Source organism: Carettochelys insculpta, chromosome 1, assembly GCF_033958435.1.
Source record: "Carettochelys insculpta isolate YL-2023 chromosome 1, ASM3395843v1, whole genome shotgun sequence".
Taxonomy (NCBI): Eukaryota; Metazoa; Chordata; order Testudines; family Carettochelyidae; genus Carettochelys; species Carettochelys insculpta.
The window spans coordinates 228909496-228927037 of record NC_134137.1 but is presented as its reverse complement, the minus strand read 5'-3'; the positions used below and the strand labels follow the sequence as shown (position 1 = coordinate 228927037).

Here is a 17542-nt window from a genome sequence, read left to right as displayed (position 1 = left end):
ACACATGGCTGCATTTTGTATTGGTTATTATGTGATATGTCACCAAAATGCTGAATATCCTGAATTTTGGATATAATAATCCTTCTTTTATTATAGACTTACTGGTCTTCTACTGACAATAAATTAAGATAAAGATAGGAGATATGTCAAGAGCTGAATTCACCACTGTGCACTAAGCAATAGAGGCTTTAAGTATTAAGTTCATTCCTTATATATTCTTAAAACATTGCCACAGGCATAACTCAGGCACATAATAAGAGAGACTCAAAGAATTAAATCAGGAAAGTCTTACTAGTCAAAGTCAAGGGAACACTAACAGACACAGCCAGACCTCAATGTGTTGTTTCTGCTTTCTACAGCAGAGGAAGAAGGTTCTTTTCTGCCTCCTTATGTGGACATGAGGTATTACTATGACTTGCTATGTCAGATTCCTGAAGAATTCATTTCTGTTCCTTTGATAATTAACTGCATGTTGGAACAGGTAAGTGTATTTTCATATTAATTCACACCCATCATTCAGGCTAAACACTGTTATAGTAAATTGATCAGTTAGCGACAAGTCAGTCAGGTTCATCCCCAAATAACAGACATAGCTGTATCACCCAGGAAGGAGCAGTAGAAAGGAATTGTGACTCAAAGGATCCTCTGCTTTCCCTTGGTTCAGAGGAGTTAGGTTTTATTCATTCTTTTTTAGGATTCAGCTTACTCCCACTATGTACCTAGCAACCTATTCCAAGGTTCCTGCTGCTCCCCAGTCCAATATGTCCCTTCCCTTCCACTTTTTCATAGAGAAGAGTAGTAGGATATGAAGTCCCAGGACTTTTCACCACTCTCAATAGTCAGAACTGCAATTTAAACAACACTTTCTCAGTGAAGCAGAGGAATGAAGGTCCTTGCTCCTCTACATGATTGAGTAAGCGCTAAATTTAATCTAGCCCACAGTAACTGCTGGTGAGTGTTTTGTCTCAAGATTGTCAAAAGCAGCACATAATACAAGGGCAAAATGAAAATGATCACTAATACTGTATCAACTTTTCTTTTTGTGGGACATGAGCTCCTCCATAAGAATGTAAGAACGGTCATACTGGGTAAGACCAAAAGTCCATCTAGCTCAGTATCCTGCCTGCTGTCATTGGCCAATGCCAACAAAAAATTGCAAATGTGATCCCAGCAAAAATAATAATTTCATAATTTCACATTGCATCTGGGTCTTAGAAATGGTTTGTAGCCCTTTAGCTTTTTAGGGAATGTTTCCAAACAGTGTACATTGAACCTTGCATTTGTAGTTCTGAAGACAGGACTCAGACTTGCCCATCACTGGCTCATTGAAGCTCCACGTAATGAATGGTCAGCAAATTTTGTTCTGTTTCTGCAGCAACAAATAAGGTTTACAGCCTTCCTTCCTACAGAACTTTAGAACTGGAGGATCAAAACCCAAAGTTAAATTTTTGATTCAGTTGGACTTTAATGTAGCTGGATATGTACTAAACCTTTGGACTGGGTTACCAAACTGAGTCACCTGGATTGTGGTAGGCTTCCTCTTCTCCCTGAGGCACTTAGATTCATAGATTTTTAAGGCCAGAAGAGATGCTTATGATCATGTAGTCTGATCTCCTGTATTAACACTGGCCATAGAATTTCACCCAGTAATTCCTAATTCAAACCCTTAACTCTTCTGTAACCTGCCCCAGAAAGGCACAGACCATGAAGCTCATACTGCTCTCAGACTGTGCAACTTCATGGAAGGATGGGGAGTACCCTCACACTTACTGGAAGTGGCACAGTTCTGACATGACTAAGGTGATGGGGGCGGATGCTGGCAGGGTGCTTGTGGCCCCCTGTGCACCCTTGCATATTTTCCCTGGGCTCTTCGATCTAGCAGAGAAAGCTGTAACATGTTCCAGTGGCTGCAAGTTGAAGCTAGGGATGTAAAATACAATTTAATTTGTTAACTAGTTAAACATTAAGAAGAAAACAGGCAGTTTCTAGGTTCTCTCTGCAATATTCAGATATTGCAAAGCTGGCAGGCTGACATTTTTTGGGAGGATGTCATGCCTATTAATCCTCAGTGAAACAGGACACAGCCTGCATGCATACTAGTGTTGATTCTACCTGAGGCTAATTTTTACTTTCCCAACTGCACACAGCTTATAAACGAAAGCTCACCTAATAAAATATTTTGCTAGTCTTTAAAGTGCTACTTTACTGCTTTTTGTTCTTATAAACTCCCAATGTAACATCTATAGACTTTAATGATGCTGGAAGATAGGAAAAGTCATACGTTAGTCCAAAAACTTCCGTTCTCCAAGTAATAAAGTCCACAGACACAATACACTTAAAAAGTTTCCATGCGCTGCAGTATAGTTATAAAGTTATTTAAGTTATATCCGTCATAAAAATGTGTTCTTTTCAGAAGGATACAATTTTCCTCATATCTGTGGATGATAACATCCAGGCTTGTCACCTGGAGGGGCATATATCTATGACATTGACTGTCAGGTGTAAGTTCTGCCTTCAATCTACAAACAGACTGAAAAATCATTGTAAAATTGTGAACCTTACTATTTAAGAAATGAAACTTTTTTATAAACATGACTAATGTTCCTGATTTATAATTATTAATTTATTTGCATTTTAGCTTGGAAAATTGTCCTTAGTGAAGACAACTAAGAAAGGTTCAACTTGTGATGTGTAGCCAGTTTAAAATGATCAGTGTGCGTTAAAACTCTTAACATGTTTTTCTTCTGGAAATAGTTGAGAATTCCACGAGGAAACAAGTACTTTCAGCAAAACTATCTTCTTGTGAATACAGCAATTATAATGGAATCTCTAATACACCCTTAGCTTACTCCTGGTCTACACTAGAGAACAAACCAAATCCCAGAAACGCAATTTTAGCTATGCCATTAGCACAGCTGGAATCAATGTATTAGGATCATCTTTGTTCCCTAGTATAGATCAGGACTCTTTGGGCTTATGCCGACATCCCTTACTCCATGCAATAGTATGGAGTACCAGAGTCGACAGCTGAGCCAAGAGAAACTGATTTTGCTGCATCTTCACACACATGGCAAAATCAAACTCCAGAAGATCCATCGCAACACGTTGAAGGCCCAGTAAGTATAGATGTATCCTTAATCTAAGTATAGATCAATGCTATAGTTGACACCTAATATGTTCTCTACTTGGTAGGTCATTGCAGCTGAAGAAGGTCATACACCACCAAGTCTGGTGGTCCCAAAACCACGAGCAGATGGACTGGATCATAGCCTCGCAGAGCATATAGTCTCTATCCTTCCCTCTCTTGCACTTTCTGAGAGTGAAAAAAAGGTCTGCATTGTTTTTTACCTTCACATTTCCTTGCTAGCTGAATAAACCTCCGTTTTAATATTTAATGATTGTGCCCTTTTCTTGTTTAATAGAATCTCTGCAATTCCTTCTTTCCTAATGACATTGAAGAAGAGACTGTGGTCCCTAAATGGCCACTTCTTTTAAACTATCATGATATTTTGTCTCAGAGGCTGCATCTGCTAAAGGTACAATACTTTGTCTTATATCAACAATTTTAAAGTCTACAGAGAAGGCATTTACTTAGAATTTTTCTTTTAGAAGTTAGAGCAGGAGAATTCAAACTGTGCTCAACTGGTGGCCACATTAGCCACTTGCCAGGAATCCAAAGGCTGTACTTAGTTTACTTAAAAAGGAGCAGATTGTGGCCACCCATGGATACTACAGATCCCACCATATCATGTATCATATTGAACTGTGTGGGTTGGCCACCCTCTTTACGTGGACATTTAGCTCCATATAAATGATGTAGAATACATCATACATTGTAAAACTCTGTAGGCTTCACTTTGGGCCACCCCTGAGATTGAGGGTTATTATTCTGAGGAAACTATGGTTTCTTTAGGCACTGAGATACCAAATGATACATGTGGTATAGCAACTAGAATGAAATGGATTAGAAAGTATGGAAAAATATAGGTGGGGAAGCACACAAAAAGGCACAGAACAGTTTACTGGAGAAGAACACCAAAGTGCATTAAGGTGAACTAAATGGGCAGACTGGAGCACCTAGGCAAGGCAGCAATAGTTATCAAGAAATGATGCAGGCAGAAGTGTAGAGTAAATCTACAGTTAAAAGTGTAATGCAAATTATACTTGTAAGGCAATGAAGGGTTTCAAGCAAAAGGAAGATGACATGGTTGAGTCATGGGTGAGGAAGATATTTTTAGTAGAAGCATGTTGGAGAGACATTTTGGGCAGGTAAAGAGGAGGCAGTTGCAGTAATCAATACAGGATTTGACTGAGACCCAAATAATCAAGGTAGTACAAAATAAAGAGGAAGGAACAGGTTTGGAAGAGATGGTACAGGAAAAAGGTATTAAAAGTAATACAGAAGACAGACTGTAATAGTAAAAATAAGATAAACCAAAACTGAACAAAATAGAGAAACATAAAGTCAGTACAGTTCTTTAAATCCATGATCATGTTGATTTTAAAGACCAAAAGTGAGGTGTATGATTTCTTGGTTATAATGATGGCAGATAGTAATATAGACCAACTAAGAATATGTGGAAAGGAAAGATTAATGCAAAAGTATCCTTTGCAGCCTGACAGACTAAATCAATAAATATTTTCTACATTCCAAGAAAAAAAACTCATATGCTGGCTAAGTGGCAAATAATGTTGTGATCGTTAGCAAATATCAGTTAATCGTGCCTTCAATTATGTTCTTTTCCTTTGGTATATTTTCACTCCATCACAATGAGGAAGGTAAACAATAACTGATTTAATCTTAAAGAGAGAGTCAGGTTAGTCTGTATCTTCACAAAACAAGAAGGCAGTCCTGTCGCATCTTAAAGACTAACAGTATGAATTATTAGGTGATGAGCTTTCATGGGACAGACCTACTTCTTCAGATCTGGAAAATAGTGAGAATACTTTAACACCAAATTACAAAGGGAGACATTTGAATTGGAATTTATTTTCAAGTTTGATACCTATAACCTCAGACTCAACGAAGTTATCAATTACCTTATGCATTACAAGGACAGTTTCCCCACCTTTGATATTCACAGTGACCACAGGCATCCCACTTAATAGACACTTGCAGATGCATTTTTTCTTCCCCTTTTCCCTCCCCTCCTTCTGCCCTATCTGCCTGATTTGTCAGTTTTTATTTCATTTTTTTCTGTCTTGCTTTTAAATTCTCCTCTTCTCAGTCATCAGTTATCTCCAGATCTGAAGAAGTGGGTCTGTCCCACAAAAGCTCATTACCTAATAAATAATATTGTTAGTCTTTAAGGAGCTACAGGGTTGCTTTTCTGTTTTGTGATTTAATCTTCTACATAAAGGTACTGATACAGTAAAGCATTTTGAGCATAAGGTCAACTTTAAGCATATTCTTAAATCCCATTAATTTCAAAGTAAAGTAAAGCATAGCATATGTGTGTGGAGTTTGGGTGGTGAAGTTGTGTGCCATAGTTATTTAAATGAAAAACCCCTTTGTTATGAAAGTTTACTTTGCTTTTGTCCTTATTACTCTTTGCTTCAGGTCCAAAGGGGCTTAAACCTAGAAAAGATGGAGCATGATATGATGGACAAGCTGCCACTGGTGGAACTTCTTCAGTTCCCCCTTCCTTCTCCTGGGAGTAACACTAAACGCTTGGCCAGAGTGCATGAGCTCATGCATTATTGCACCAGTGGTAAATTTTTTATTAATATTATTTCATTTTTTGTTGACAAGTTCCTATGAGACAGTTGGAACCCACTTTTGGGGGGCCACTGTCTCATTTTATCCATGTAAGATATTCACTGTACCAGCAGTGTTCATCACCTTTCGTATACTTTGTGCATCCTGTCATGGAGGTTGGCCTAGCACCAAACTTCAGGTCCGTGGTTATGAATAGACCAGGTTACACTGCTTGTTAGAGACTGTGTGATTGACAATTAGGCATTAGCAACATATCAGGACTCACTCAAGCACATAAGCTCAGTATTAAGTTGAGACAACAATATCAGTAACACAGATTACTAGTTCTGGTTCTAGTGAACAGAACAGATATTGGGAAGCACAGAAATATATAATGTATTTGTTTATAAAGAACTTTTTTGATCAAGAAAGAAATTTGTCTCTAACTGGAAGGATTGCTAGTAAAAAAACGTGGCTTTCTTTTTATCTCAAAGGGGTAGCCATGTTAGTCTGTATCTTCACAAAACAAAGCACGCACAGTCCTGTAGCACCTTAAAGACTAACAATGTTATTTATTAGGTGATGAGCTTTCGTGGGACATATCCACGTGATCTGAAGAAGTGGATCTGTACTACGGAAGTTATTAGCTAGTAAGTAATAGTATTAGTCTTTAAGGTACTACAGAACTGCTTTTTTTCATTGTGTACTTGTTGAGCTGCCCATGTTAACAGTACTATAGTATCTACAATAGTTACATTGTTTAGTTATTATGATAAAGTTATTTCTCCAAAAATTGTCTCTGCAATTCCCTATTCTTCTAGGCTACGTCTACACGTGCACCCAACTTCGAAATAGCTTATTTCGATGTTGCGACATCGAAATAGGCTATTTCGATGAATAAACGTCTACGGCTACGTCTACACGTGCACCCAACTTCGAAATAGCTTATTTCGATGTTGCGACATCGAAATAGGCTATTTCGATGAATAACGTCTACACGTCCTCCAGGGCTGGCAACGTCGATGTTCAACTTCGACGTTGCTCAGCCCAACATCGAAATAGGCACAGCGAGGGAACGTCTACACGGCAAAGTAGCACACATCGAAATAAGGGAGCCAGGCACAGCTGCAGACAGGGTCACGGGGCGGACTCAACAGCAAGCCGCTCCCTTAAAGGGCCCCTCCCAGACACACTTTCATTAAACAGTGCAAGATACACAGAGCCAACAACTAGTTGCAGACCCTGTATATGCAGCACGGACCCCCAGCTGCAGCAGCAGCAGCCAGAAGCCCTGGGCTAAGGGCTGCTGCCCACGGTGACCACAGAGCCCCGCAAGGGCTGGAGAGAGAGTATCTCTCAACCCCCCAGCTGATGGCCGCCATGGAGGACCCCGCTATTTCGATGTTGCGGGACGCGGATCGTCTACACGTCCCTACTTCGATGTTGAACGTCGAAGTAGGGCGCTATTCCCATCCGCTCATGGGGTTAGCGACTTCGACGTCTCGCCGCCTAACGTCGATTTCAACTTCGAAATAGCGCCCAACACGTGTAGACGTGACGGGCGCTATTTCGAAGTTACTGCCGCTACTTCGAAGTAGCGTGCACGTGTAGACGCAGCCTACACGTCCTCCAGGGCTGGCAACGTCGATGTTCAACTTCGACGTTGCTCAGCCCAACATCGAAATAGGCACAGCGAGGGAACGTCTACACGCCAAAGTAGCACACATCGAAATAAGGGAGCCAGGCACAGCTGCAGACAGGGTCACGGGGCGGACTCAACAGCAAGTCGCTCCCTTAAAGGGCCCCTCCCAGACACGCTTTCATTAAACAGTGCAAGATACACAGAGCCAACAACTAGTTGCAGACCCTGTATATGCAGCACGGACCCCCAGCTGCAGCAGCAGCAGCCAGAAGCCCTGGGCTAAGGGCTGCTGCCCACGGTGACCACAGAGCCCCGCAAGGGCTGGAGAGAGAGTATCTCTCAACCCCCCAGCTGATGGCCGCCATGGAGGACCCCGCTATTTCGATGTTGCGGGACGCGGATCGTCTACACGTCCCTACTTCGATGTTGAACGTCGAAGTAGGGCGCTATTCCCATCCCCTCATGGGGTTAGCGACTTCGACGTCTTGCCGCCTAACGTCGATTTCAACTTCGAAATAGCGCCCAACACGTGTAGACGTGACGGGCGCTATTTCGAAGTTACTGCCGCTACTTCGAAGTAGCGTGCACGTGTAGACGCAGCTCTAATGTGTATACCTATTTGATGCACGCTGGGAAGCTGAAAGGATGTATGAATGCATTTTAGTGAGTCTGAATGTTCAGGGAAAGGGTACAGCAAGTAATAAGCATCTGGAGATATGGTTGGTCTGCCCCACCCTTCATCACCTCAGACGATTCCTTTCCCGATGTCATAAGGCACAGGTTTAGTAATATATCTGACTACTATCTAATCAATTTATCAGTCATTACTGAAATTACCTTTATGATTAGCCCCCTTGTTCGCAGACTTAATGGCAATGCCAAGTACAAAATACCTTATCAGTCTTCTATTTACCTTTTACTGATATGTAAGGACAATATCTGTGGATGGTTTAAATTCTCTTCCAGAACACTTGAGTTGGACTGAAGTAGAAAGAGCCTTCAAAGTGTTTACTTTTGAAAGTCTGAGACTGACTACGCTAGATGACTCTGATATACTGGAGGGCTCAGGATTAATGCTTGGTGGTGATTATGAAGTATTTTATATCCCCTGGGATAATCCAGCCAGGTTTGCAAGACATCTGAGACAGCTATCAACCGTGGAAAACCTGTTTGATGAGAAAACTCCCCATGACTCAGGTACTAGTGCCTCTGGCATATTTTTCTAAGAATTACAAACATGCTGTTCACTAGAATCTTTTTCTTTTACATTAATTCAGAATTATTGGTGATCATTAGGATGTGATGGTTCTCCTGTTTTAGGAACCATTCAGTGAATGAATATCCAAGTAGGAATACTGAATAATGGCATAAGCTGGGTTTTTTAATGGCATAATTAAATAGTTTATGTAAATGAGTCTTTAAAGGCAGTATCTATGTAAAAGACCTGTCTGCATAGCAGATATTAGAAAACTATTTTATAGTTTCTGATATAAAAGAATATTTTAGAGAAATAAAACATTTAAATTATACCATTAAACAGTTGTTTTAAACATATGTATACAACACTGTAATATAGAATTTGGTAACTGTTTCAAAGTTTCACTCTTCTTAGGTGTTTCAGAAATGCTGTTCATGAAGTATATAAAACACTGCCTTTTATTTTGCCATAAAACTGAAATAGTAATTTTGAAGCTTTGATAATAGTAGTGGGTATATGTAGATAATTATAAGCAATACAACCAAAAGAAGGTAATTTAAGTTGGAACTGAAAATGGACAGATTGCATTTTAGATACAGTAGTCTCTCAGCAATTTCTGTCAATGAGCCAAATCTTAACCTCACTGGTATGTTTATGCCAAAAACCAATGCAGATGGTGTTAAATCATAATCCCAGTGATGTCGGTGGGAGTTTTCTCATTGATGCCAGTGGAATAAGGATTTAACTCAGTTTGGCCATATTTATACTTGCAAAATTTTTTGGAAAATCCAGTCCTTTTTCGAAAAAACACAAGAGTGTCAACACACAAAATGCACTCTTTCGATCTGAAATCAAAAGAACACGGCTCTTCTTCCAGAAGCCCTCTTCTGCTCCTGGATCAGGAAGAGTGCCTCCTTCGAGAGCGTCTTTTGAAAAAAGCTCGTGCAGATGCTGCATGGGCCCTTTGTTCAAAAGAGCAGTCCTCATGACGCTGGATTTTTTGATCCCTGGCCTGTTCTTTCGAAAGAGTGGGGCTGTGTGGACACTCTATATCAAAATACAAGCTCAATCTTCCAATCTGCTTTTTTGTGTGTGGACACACGACCTTTCAAAAGAAATTGTTCAGAAGAGATCTTCCAGAAGAATTTCTTTCAAAATATTGCTGTAGTGTAGACATAGCCTTTGTGTTAGTTGCTGATGTAAGCATTTTCAGAACATCTCTATAGAGCTCGTTCAGCAAAGGCACATCAAGAATATTAATATGTGTAAGTCTGGTATTCTGCTTCTGTTGCTCAACTGGATTAGATAACTCTGACCCTGATTCAGCAAAGTACTTAAGCTTGTGCTTAACTTCAGAAATCAGGTAGTCCCAGTAGATTCAGTGCATATGCACAAACACCTTGCTGAATCAGGATCCTATAAAGTATAGTCTTAACAGCTATATTAGTGACCAGAGCGTGAAAACCAAAATCAGAGATGATGTGTAAAGCATTGTAAATTAGATCACTTAAACTCAGGCTATATCTACACTTACAAACTTTTCCCATCATGAGCTATTTCAGCATGAAGGCACTAGAGCTATTATATAACTTGTGCACATGCACACTTAGTTCCTTCCATTGATGCTGTGTGTACTCAGGAGCAAGTGTGCTTGTATCAATTCACAATGCAACGCATCATGGGTAGGCATCCCACTGTGCATCTTGCCATTGTCCAGTATGCTGTCTTTTTGGAAGTATTGGCAGTGCATGGTGGGGCAGAAACAAATCCTGAAAAGGTGACTGGAAGCAAGGGTTAGCTTCCCAGCATGCAAATTTCTCTTTTTCATAGTGTTGTCCATATGTTATAATTTTGTGCCTTTTTAAAAAATCCTATAAATCCACATTGCTCTCCTCATGGTCTGCCATCTCCAAAGCATGGACTTTGTGCTGCTCAGCCTTAATTTCATGCATGCTGCAAGCACAGGATGCAGGTTCTTCTGATATTTACAGAGCTACAAAATGAATCAGCAGGGAACATGGTGAGTTTGTGAAAGACAGATTGCTGTGCAACGTAGCAAGAACCAATTTGAAGTTGTTGATGATATTCATGGAGCAGCTGTCAATGATGAAGCACCACTTCTGGTCCCAGGATGCAAGCTCTGATTGGTAGGATCACATCATACTGTAGGCTTGGGATGAGGAGCAGTATGTGCAAAGCTCTCAGATGCACAAGCCCACATTACTGGATCTGTGTGCTGTGCTTGGCCCAGTCCTTCATTTCAGGGACACCAGAATTCATTGGAACTGCACTGATAGTGGAGAAGTGAAAGGCAATCACATTAAGGAAACTTACAACATGGGATTTTTGCTGGTCAGTAGGAAATTATTTTGGAGTTAGAAAGTCCACTCTGAGGGAGGTTGTTTTTTTCTGCTATACATGACTGCAACTCTATGCAATGCGCGGACAATAATGGATGGATTTGCAGCAGTGGGTTTCTGAAGTGCAGTGGGGTGATGGATGACACATATAGCCCTATTTGAAGATTACCTGGCCTCAGAGCACATCAACTGAAAGAACTAAATCTCTATCATTATGCGAGCATTGGCGAATCACTAGGGGTACTTCCCAAATGATTGTTGCTAGCTGCTCTGGGAAGGTGCATGATGCTCAAATCTTTAAAAATACTGTTCAAAAAGCTAGTAATGGTGACTTTTTTTCCCAACTGGCACATTCTTCTTTGAGTGACAGTCCTTGTTGTATTCCACTGTGGGTTTACACGTGCATACCATGTGTCCGAAGCCAGAGATTTTTCAAGTAATAGTATCAGTTGGTCCACACATGCACCATTGGCTTGCCTCAGGGTTTTGTCTGAGGTGATAAAGGGTGGGGCAAATCAACCATATCTCCAGTTCCTTTTCACGGCCACATAGTCCACGTGGTTGAACTATTAATATCCTCTTGTGTGTGAAACACTTAAAATATACAGTAGTACATATTTTTACAGTTTCTACTGTTTTTATTTTATAGTAATTTGGTAGTTTTAGGAGTAGGGTCAAGGCTCATTTTCGGGAAGTTTTATTCTCTGTGAATATCCACCCCCACTCCCCATTATCCCCACATGAAGTTACTAGACCAGGTGTCAGCAACCAAAATAGCAAGAAGAGCCATTTTTTTTAACTCAGTAATTCAAGAGCCACAATGCATGTGAATATGAGACCGTCCTTAGTAAATAACATCAAACGATACTTTTTGTAGTTCCAAGTTTAAGAACAGTGCACACAATGATTTGTAATGCAATACATGTTTACAGCAGGACACTCACAAACTTTTTACATATTCTCTTGAGGTTGCACTTTTTGTTGGTGAATTTGTCATTGCAAATGAGACATAAAGGGAGCCCAGCTGAACTTGATATAAATGCAAAGGATTGGGTCCATTCAGCTTCAAATTCTGTTTTCATCTTCACTTTTCCTCTTTTTTGAAGTCATCACAACACCAGTTTAATTCTGCCAATTTTACTTCACGTTTAATTTCAGTTTTCTTTCTTAAAATGAATGTTGCCCTTCACACCAGTAATGTCTCAAGCTTCCTTTTCCTTTTCAGAATCAAGACTTTATTAGCAACATGATCAAAATGCAGATACAGTATCATATCCCACAATGCACTGCACATATTAAAGGGGGATTTATCTAACATTTTGAGATCACATATTGTTTGCTATTTAGATCAGAGTTGTTCATGGGCTTTTAGATGTTCACTGTTTATTGAATATAATCAGAAGTTATTTGGCTTTTTACTTTGCAATTATAGCATTGGGAGCCACAAAGAAGTCCTTAAAGAGCCACCTATGGTTCTAGAGCCACAGATTGCAGACCCCTGGATTAGACTATGCTGAAAACCTCCAGCTTTAAAAGCTGTGCTTCCTGCCAGTGTTTCTTCTTGGTTACCAATGAACATCGCTGCTGCTTCTAATACGAGAAAGATCCCCACATTGATCCAGGTGCAGTACCTGCCAGTCCTTCCCGAGCCATGCTTGAGAAGACTAGATGCTCTTCGTCTGGAAGCACTTCCTGGAAGTTGCCACAAAAAGAAGCTGAATAAATCAAAGGATCTGCCAGTACTGACTGCAGACTAACGCATTTAGTCAACGTCAGATACAATTTCCTGACTTGCAGCAAATTGGAGGACTCGTTGAGAAACTGCCACAACAGAACTATGCCCACTTCCAGGCATTAATTGAGAGGGAGAAGCTGGTAGTGAGGCTCCCGCTCCAATCAGTAGTTGATGCAGCAGGAGCTCTGACACAAGACGGTAGTTGTTGCTCTATTCTTCTGGTTTTCTGGGGAGGTACAAAATAGCATGAAAGACCTCCCATTTGATGAATCCTGACTTTTCAATCAGAAAACAGACTATTCCACCCACGCACTCAAGGATTTGATAGCTACATTCCATTCCTTGGGTATTTACGCACTGACACAGAAACAGAAATTCTCCTGCACAGTCCACACAACATTACAGAACCTCCCGGTTTTTCTTACAAATCATCAAGGAAGCTTGAAAAGACTGAAAGTGTTGCCCTTCGGGATCACCCTTGCAGTCTTCCTCCTCACGGATAACACCCCCCCCCCAAGAAAAATGTATTTTTGGGGAATCCTAGAGTGCTAGCAACCACTTTGCCTGCTGCCATGCAACCACCCCATCATCTTCAAGGGTCAGCCAGCACTCTTTCTGCAAGTTTGGAATGCAATAACAATAGACAAGAGGACTAGATGTCATCAGCTGTGATTTATGCTACCTCATCCATGCCCCTCGTTTCATTCTCTTCTCAGGGACCACTCAGGACAGCATCCGTGCCCTGGAGAGGTGATCCTTATGACAAAAAGGGGTGATAGAAAGGGTTCCCTGCTACTGCATAGGGAAGTAAAATCTTGTTTAATTGGTTAACTGGTTAAATGCTAGAGTTAACCAGTTGACTGATTAAGGCTACATCTACACGTGAAGCCTACATCGAAATAGCTTATTTCGATGTAGCAACAGAATAACGTCTACACGTCCTCCAGGGCTGGCAACGTCGACGTTCAACTTCGACGTTACGCAGCACCACATCGAAATAGGCGCTGCGAGGGAACGTCTACACGCCAAAGTAGCACACATCGAAATAGGGATGCCAGGCACAGCTGCAGACAGGGTCACAGGGCGGACTAGCGCTTCCGGGGCAACAGCTAGCCGCTCCCTTAGAGGGCCCCTCCCAGACACACTCAGCCTGCACAGCACGCGGTCTGAGGAGCCATAGGCACACAGACCCCGGGCGACACAGGCATGGACCCCCAGCAGCAGCAGCAGCAGCAGCAGCAGCCAGAGGTCCACCCAGCCCTCCCGGCAGGAGCAGGGCTCGCCCTGATCCATGCCATGCGGGAGGCAGCTGAGCACCTCCTTGCTACACCGGAGGAGGAGCTGCCCCCAGGGCAGCAGGGCTCAACCCCCAACCCTGCAGCACCCCGCCCCAACCCCCACCTCACACGCCGGCGGCTGTGGAGCTACCCCACCAGCACCGACTGGTGGGAGCGGCTGGTGCTTGAGGAGTGGGACAACCGCTGGCTCAGGAACTTCAGGATGAGCCGGCAGACATTTATGGAGCTGTGCCAGTGGCTCACCCCCACACTCAGGCACCAGGACACTGCCATGCGGCGTGCCCTCCCTGTGGAGAAACGGGTCGGCATTGCTGTCTGGAAGCTGGCCACTCCAGACAGCTACCGATCCGTGGGACAGCAGTTTGGTGTAGGCAAGGCCACCGTCGGGGCTGTCCTTATGGAGGTAAGAGGACCCACGGGGGGAGGACAGGGCAGGGGAGTGGGGCCCGGGCAGAGGAGGGCAGGGGAGGGGAGGGGAGGGGAGGGGAGGGGAGGGCAGGGAAGGGGAGGGGAGGGCAGGGCAGGGCAGGGCAGGGCCATGCACACCCTGCTCACCCCTCATTGGTGCTCTCCCATGTGCTTTCCCTGCAGGTTGTGCATGCCATCAACGCCATGCTCCTGCACAGGCTCGTGAGGCTGGGGGACCCAGATGCCACCATCGCGGGCTTTGCCACCCTGGGCTTCCCCAATTGCTTCGGGGCTCTGGATGGGACTCACGTCCCCGTCCATGCCCCGCATCACAGTGGAGGACGCTACATCAATCGCAAGGGCTACCATTCTGTGGTCCTCCAGGCCTTGGTGGACAGCCGGTGCCGTTTCCAGGACATTTATGTGGGCTGGCCTGGCAGCACCCACGTCACCCGGGTTTTCCAGAACTTGGGCCTGTGCCGCCGGCTGGAGGCGGGGACCTACATCCCCCAGCGGGAGCTCCCTGTGGGGGACACCACCATGCCCCTCTGCGTCATCGCAGATGCGGCATACCCCCTCCAGCCCTGGCTCATGCACCCGTACACGGGCCATCTCTCCGCTAGCCAGGAGCGCTTCAACCAGCGCCTGAACCACGTGCACCAGGTGGTGGAGCGCTCATTTGGCCGCCTGAAAGGACACTGGAGATGTCTCCTGACCCGCCTGGATGCGGGCCCCAACAACATCCCCCTGATTGTGGGTGCCTGCCGCGCCCTGCACAATTTGGTGGAGAGCAAGGGGGAGGCCTTTTTCCAGGGCTGGGCTGTGGAGGCCGGCAGGGCCGACGTGCAGCCACCCGCTGCCCCCAGTCGCCCGGTGGACCCCGAGGGGACCCGGGTCCGGGAGGCCCTGCGGGCCCACTTCAATGATGAGGCCGCAGGGTGAACTCTGCCAGGCCCCCCACTGCCCACCCCTTCCTCCACAACACTCCCTGCCCCAGCGTCCACACCATGGAGCACCCAACCGCACCCCCCCCCGCCACTTTTCCTGGACAAATGACAGCACGCACTTGTGGCTGAACTTAAACTGGTTTTTCTTTGAGAACTTTGTTTTTTTGGAACTAGAATTAAAACAAGAACAAACTATATACAAGATGTGTGTAACAAAAGTAATGTGTCCAAAGAAAACAATAGTAATAAAAAAGTTTGTTCACTAAAAACAAAACCAGGGATGATAAAGGGGAGAACTATTTACATGGGGGGGGACGGGGCAAAGGGAGGCACAAAAAAAGAGAACTACAACTGTCCATCGTCCTTTTTTAAAAATCAACTATATACAAGGGGGGGGGCCACGTCCTGGGCCCCACACCCCTAAAGTCCGGCACTGGGGGTGGGCAGTTGGGAGCCCCGCCGTGGCCACAGCCCTGTCCGGGGCTGGCTGGGGGCGGGGCGGACCGGAAGATATGCCCGGCGAGTCTCAGCTGGCTCCAGGGGTCCCTCAGCGGTCCGGCCCTCGCTGGTGGATGGCGGGGCGACAGCGGACAGGACAGCGATGAGCGGAGCAGCAGGTGGTGCGGCGGGTGGAGCAGTCAGGGCGGGCGCTGCAGCGGCCGGCACGGCATGGGGGGCCAAGTAGTCCACAAGGCGGTTGAAAGTGTCCATGTAGGCCCCCCATGCCTTTTGGCGCCAGGCCAGCGCCCGCTCCTGCAGTTCAAGGCGGCATTGCTCCACCCGCAGGCGCTGCTCCGCCACCTCCAGCTGCCGACGGTGGATGGCCAGCAGCTGGGGGTCCGTCGCCGTCGGCTGGTGGTGGTGCAGGGTCCGCCGTCTAGCCCGCCGTGGGGCCGGTCAGTCCCCGGCCGAGGGACTTGCCTGGAGCGATGGCCCCGGAGGGGTCTGCGGGACCACTGATGCCTCACCGGTGCTCTCTTCTGGTCCTTCCGATGGTGCAGCTGCGGGACACAGGAGAGGAGGGGGGGAAGAAGAATGGAGATAGGCCTTGGCCGTGGCCTTTGTCACCCCCAGCCCTGTGCTGCAGGTTCCCCATCCCCGTCCCCAGGAGATGCTGCTGTGATGGATGGGGTTCAGGGGTCCCCCTGCACTGCACCCCGTCCCCTGGTGGGAGCGACTCTCACTTCACTCCGCAGGGTCTGACAGGAGAGGTTTCTTAGGCCACAGATGCCCAGTTTCTCCCAGGAGTGACAGCACCAGCTGTCAGAAGAGACAGTCCTTCCAACCCGTCGTGGGGAGAAGACCCCAAGGGGTGCCCCTCTGGGATGTAGCTTTCCCCCTCCTCAGGCTGACTGCCTTCCAGCTCTCCCTTCCCCTAGCCTCTACCTGCGGCCCCCGCCCCCCTCCGATTCAAAGCCAGCTCGGCTCCTCCCTCCTCTTTGTTCATGGCAGAGGTGTCACCTGCCAGCTGTCGCCCCAGGATCATCCTTTGCCCCTGGGAGCTATTCGGCTCTTGTTGCTCATATCTAGCCTGAGTCTCCCTTTTGCACTCCCCCCACTCCATCACATGCTGCTGCTGCTGCTGTTGCTGCTGCTGCTGCTGCGGGGTGTCCCACCCCCTCCTCCCAGGGGCCCCTCGAGGTTCCGCTCCCCCCTGCCCCGGGGATGGGGCATGGCACTGTCATGCGGGGTGGTGGGGGGCAGGGGCTGATGCACTGCTGTGAGGGCCATGGCCCTGCTGTCCTTGGGGCCATGGCCATGTGAGCATGTGGGGGGCCCTGGACACATATCTATTACCCCCTGCCCCTCAAGCCCAGGGGTGTACACCAGAGGAGGGTACATACCTGTCGGTCCACTCCCACGGTCCGGAGATCCCCGGGGGGCGGAGGCCCGGCTGCTGCTCCGGGATGGCAGGAGGAGGATCTGCAGCCCGGATTCTGCGGAGGAGGAGCGACCCCCGCCTCCTCCTCCTCCTCCTCCTGCCGCGATAGCCCGGGGGTGGGCTCCGGGGGGGGCCCCCGGGGTGCGGGGCTTACATCCAGGGCGGACTCCGGCTGCAGGGCCTGCTGGGGCTCGTCGGCCGAAGTATCAAGGGTGGCCGGAGGGGAGGAGGTGTGCTGGGGGCCCAGGATGTCCCTGAGCTCCCTGTAAAAGGGGCAAGTGACGGGGGCGGCCCCAGATCGTCCGGCCACATCCCGGGCCCGGGCGTAACCCTGCCGCAGCTCCTTCACCTTACTCCTGACGTGATCAGGAGTG

General features: G+C 46.0%; 1 protein-coding gene across 1 annotated transcript in view; it reads left to right on the top strand.

The window, feature by feature from the left end:
- Nucleotides 1-17542, top strand: part of SPAG17 (sperm associated antigen 17) — a 232801-nt gene that overhangs the window by 95946 nt on the left and 119313 nt on the right. Inside the window, exons 10-14 of the mRNA XM_074983588.1 lie at nucleotides 363-481; nucleotides 3193-3330; nucleotides 3423-3536; nucleotides 5561-5711; nucleotides 8307-8537. Of these exons, the coding sequence (XP_074839689.1) occupies nucleotides 363-481; nucleotides 3193-3330; nucleotides 3423-3536; nucleotides 5561-5711; nucleotides 8307-8537 (753 nt within the window). The remainder of the gene's footprint in view (nucleotides 1-362; nucleotides 482-3192; nucleotides 3331-3422; nucleotides 3537-5560; nucleotides 5712-8306; nucleotides 8538-17542) is intronic.